The sequence below is a fragment of the Coregonus lavaretus genome (genome assembly GCF_964263955.1).
Source record: "Coregonus lavaretus genome assembly, chromosome: 31".
Classification (NCBI taxonomy): Eukaryota; Metazoa; Chordata; class Actinopteri; order Salmoniformes; family Salmonidae; genus Coregonus; species Coregonus lavaretus.
The window spans coordinates 33268262-33272296 of NC_140018.1; the positions used below are offsets into that span (position 1 = coordinate 33268262).

Sequence of the window (4035 nt, forward strand, 5' to 3'; positions counted from 1 at the left end):
TCCAACAGGTACATTGTTACCACGGTTACCCTCAGAGCCCGGGATGTCGCTGCTCACGATAAAGATTGACAAGATTGGGCTGAAAGATGCAGGGCAATGCATTGATCCCTACATGACAGTTAGTGTGAAAGGTACTGTATGTAGGCTATATTGTTTAAAATGCTGAGATGAGTTGCTTACCTTCACATCTGAAATGGTAAGGTCTGAAACAGTGATAATCTAGACATTTTGTAAAAATAATTATCTCTGTTGAGTTGACGCTTGACAGTACATTTTTTATATATTTTTCCTGCAGAACAGCCCAAGTGAATCTGAACGTTTTGTTTCCCAACAGATGTGAATGGCATTGATTTGAACCCGGTGCAAGACACACCTGTGGCTACCCGAAAGGAGGACACATACATTCACTTCAGCGTAGACATCGAGATCCAGAGACATATCGAGAGACTACCAAAAGGTAATCAAACTTTCTATTTCTACTGAATTAGTAGTGGGGCCTCTATTTAGCTAGTATCATGTAATATTAAGCTACTACAGTGTCCGTTTATGTTCAAATCCTTGCAGAGGGATTGGGCGGACAATTGTTAATCCTGAATTTTGTTCATGTTCCAGGGGTAGCTATTTTCTTTGAGTTCAAGCACTATAAACCCAAGAAGGGGTTTACCAGCACAAAATGTTTTGCCTTCATGGAAATGGATGAGATCAAACCTGGTCCCATTGTGATCGAGTTGTGAGTGACACATTGTTGAATTTTCCAGATTAACTTTCTTTAAATGTACTCTCTATTTTATTTAAAGATGAAAATAAATCTAATTTGATAACTATTTATTTGGAGAATCTCAGATTTGAGTGTTATTTTTTGTTGTTGTTGGTCAGTCTGCCCTTTGAATATACAGTTTGAAATAATCACTTATTTATGCTATCGGATGTCAGGTACAAGAAGCCCACTGACTTCAAGAGGAAGAAGCTCCAGCTCCTGACAAAGAAGCCACTCTATCTCCACCTCCACCAGACGTTGCACAAAGATTAATAACCGAGGTCACTGAATGGAGCACATCAAGAAAGCAGAAGCACCACAGAATTCCACTGTAGTCATCAGACATCCAACAAAGTTTGGTGTACCTACTGCGTATCCGCCTCCACTCACATCAGCAATACTAAACCCAGCAGGCCCAAAGGCCACACCCTCAACTCTGTCATAGGATGGCCCTGGATGACACATATTAACTACAGCGGTGACAACACCCTACTGTATAATGCTGCGTTCGTAACCAGGTGGGAGGTGGGAATTTACCAGTTGTGAAGTCGTAAATACCAGTTGGATGCATTCACGTGCTTTGAACTTGTTGAGAAAGGCTGATTTGTCTAATGGCCAACAAGCTTCCTAAGCCATAAACTAAAAGCTATCATGCTGGTAAACAAATGAGTGTTAAAAAACCATATTAATAGATTGCTTTTTATAAATAAAGTTTTGTTGTTGAATTTAACTGCCGAAAAGGCTGTTATCCAGGTCATTTCCTTAATAGGTGAAGTCAGAGATCAGCATGTGGGAGAAGTGGGAGCTCAGGATGATATATACGAGTTTCTCACTAGTAATTTCCAGTTGGAGGGCCGTTCAAATGGATTTTTCCCAGTCTTATATGGTAAATTCCCACTTGGTTACGAACGCTGCATTTGACCCCTCTGATGCCAATTAGCGATAACTTTTTTTCTCCTCTCTGCATGACGTTCAATGGAAAATAAGAGTTGAGTTAACAATTGGCACTGTATGTCAAGCAACCAGCAGAAAAACAACCAGCCTCGTCTTTAGTCTTCCTCTGTCTTTCCGTTTGGGGACAAAAGAGGAACAACATGGTCATAGGTGGTCAAGCGGTGTATTGATGATGTCATATCCTGGTGCCAATTTCAAATGGGCACAATGAGATATTTTGACACAACTGCCACAGAGTGAAAACATAACTGCCCTGTTCATTTACTTAAAAATGCACCCTTATCACTTATCTGGCATTATTTAATAGGTAAAAGCAATATATTGGGATATTTGCTTTAATCTATCCTATCACAGATCTGTGATTACTTCAAGGATGGGCGGAAGTAAGGATGCATTTTATTACCATTAAAAAAGGATTCTGAGATGCTATGATGTCATCCTGTTGTAAAGGGATTTGAAAAAGGATGCTGCATGTAACTGAAGTTGATTTCTACCTTTGTTTTGAATGCTGTTCCCATCAATGCCACAATGGCTAACCACTATTAAAACATTGTCTACATTTTTATTAATATTTTGATATTTTTTTTGTAATGGCACTAACTGAATATACTTATGGTGCTTTCAAGACAACTGGGAACTCTGAAAAGAACGAGGTAAAATCATGACGTCAGTGATCTTCAAGTCGGAGCTCTAGAAAGAGTTTCCGACTTGGAATTCCGAGTTGTATGACCGTTCAAAAAGATATCCCAGTTGGGAGTTCCCAGTTGTCTTTCCAAGTTCCCAGTTGTTTTGAATGTGTCATTTAGAGACACTAATCAGTGCATATTATTGTGTGTGCTGTCTGACAAGGTTGACGATTGTCAATACAGTGTTGTGCTTTGGGTGACAGGTTGTGAGAAAATGAACATTTATCATTGGATTGACAATTTACACTGCTTTCATTTCTAATAAACAATAAAATGCTGTTTGAATAGTAGTCCTCCTTTACACTTACTAAAGGAGCGAATCCTAACTAAACACATGTCAAATTTTCACTTGGCTTGTTCGACATTGCAGGTGACTGCTGACTGATCTACAAATGACCTTTCATCATAAAATAAACTGCTAATTATTTGTAGATCAGTCAGTCACAATTGAACCACAATGGATCACGTATTTGATGCTCACTACCATAGCCACTGTCATGCAAGACTAGTGAAGGCTTTGCAGGAGTGCCCATAGCAATTACCAGAATTAACCACTTCAGGAATAAACAGATGGGTATTACTGTAGCTGTTATTGATAGCATGTACAAAGAGAGCAAATTCAAGTGTAGGGTGTGGCCGACAGAAAATTCACTTAGTCATCATGATTAACCTTCAGTAACTCCATTTATGGCTTCACATACTGTATAAGGCAGAGCAGAGCCCAACTATACAATCATTTGACAGCCTTGATAACAGTGTACATAATACCATTCCAGATATGCCATTAATAATCAAATCAGTCAAGTGTTTTGGTAGCAGTAAATATTGTCTGTGGGTACAAAGAAACGCTCTGGGACCTACTCAGAGTTAAACAAATATTTCTCACCAAAGCATACATTATCTGAGCGCAATGATATAAATGTAATGCAAATACGGACTTTAATCATGTGCAAGAAATATCAGGTTCTTTTTTTACTTGAAAATAAATTGACAAATGTGATGCATCCCTGATGTAACATAAGAACAAAAAAAAGACAAACAAATGTGAAGGTAATATGACAGGTGTTCAGTTAGTGGGTGATGAATGGCTTTTCACATGTAATATAGCTATCCATACAAAACAAATACATTGAGCACTATCAGACATTTCCTTTAAACTAAAATGGATCTGAAGAGTTGTCATATGCTTCATATGAACAATAGATAACATAACTGCAGTACTTTTTACCAGCTTTATTAATAAAATATCCTAAGAATAGTAAATACATCTCTGACTATCAATTTACACAACCTTCCTTTTCAGTTCATTCTGAAGACTGTTTTGGGAAGAGTTAAGATAATACGGTACTTCTGAAATGATTGATACATTTTTTGTAAACATTTTTAGTCATTTAGCAGACGCTCTTATCTAAAGCGACTTACATGATCAATTAGGGTTAAGTGCCTTGCTTAAGGGCACATCAACAGATTTTTCACCTAGTCAGTTAGAACCAGCGCAAGCAACCCAAAAAGCTTGGGGCCCCTTTATTTTTAATATTTCCATAACATTGTGAAATTAATACAAAACCAACATAATACCCTTTTAAAAACTGAAAATCCTCAGTCATACAATATAAATGTTATTGCACAACAGGCCTT

The 4035-nt window shown here is 37.8% G+C and overlaps 1 protein-coding gene across 1 annotated transcript; it reads left to right on the plus strand.

Moving 5' to 3' along the window:
- The first annotated feature begins 41 nt into the window (after positions 1–41).
- LOC311106359 (axin interactor, dorsalization-associated protein-like) lies at positions 42–2282 on the plus strand. The gene is made up of 4 exons (XM_084148698.1): positions 42–131; positions 335–457; positions 613–730; positions 934–2282. The coding sequence occupies exons 1-4, from the start codon at positions 44–46 to the stop codon at positions 1028–1030; spliced, it is 426 nt and encodes a 141-aa protein (XP_084004824.1). The 5' UTR covers positions 42–43; the 3' UTR covers positions 1031–2282.
- Positions 2283–4035: the final 1753 nt, after the last annotated feature.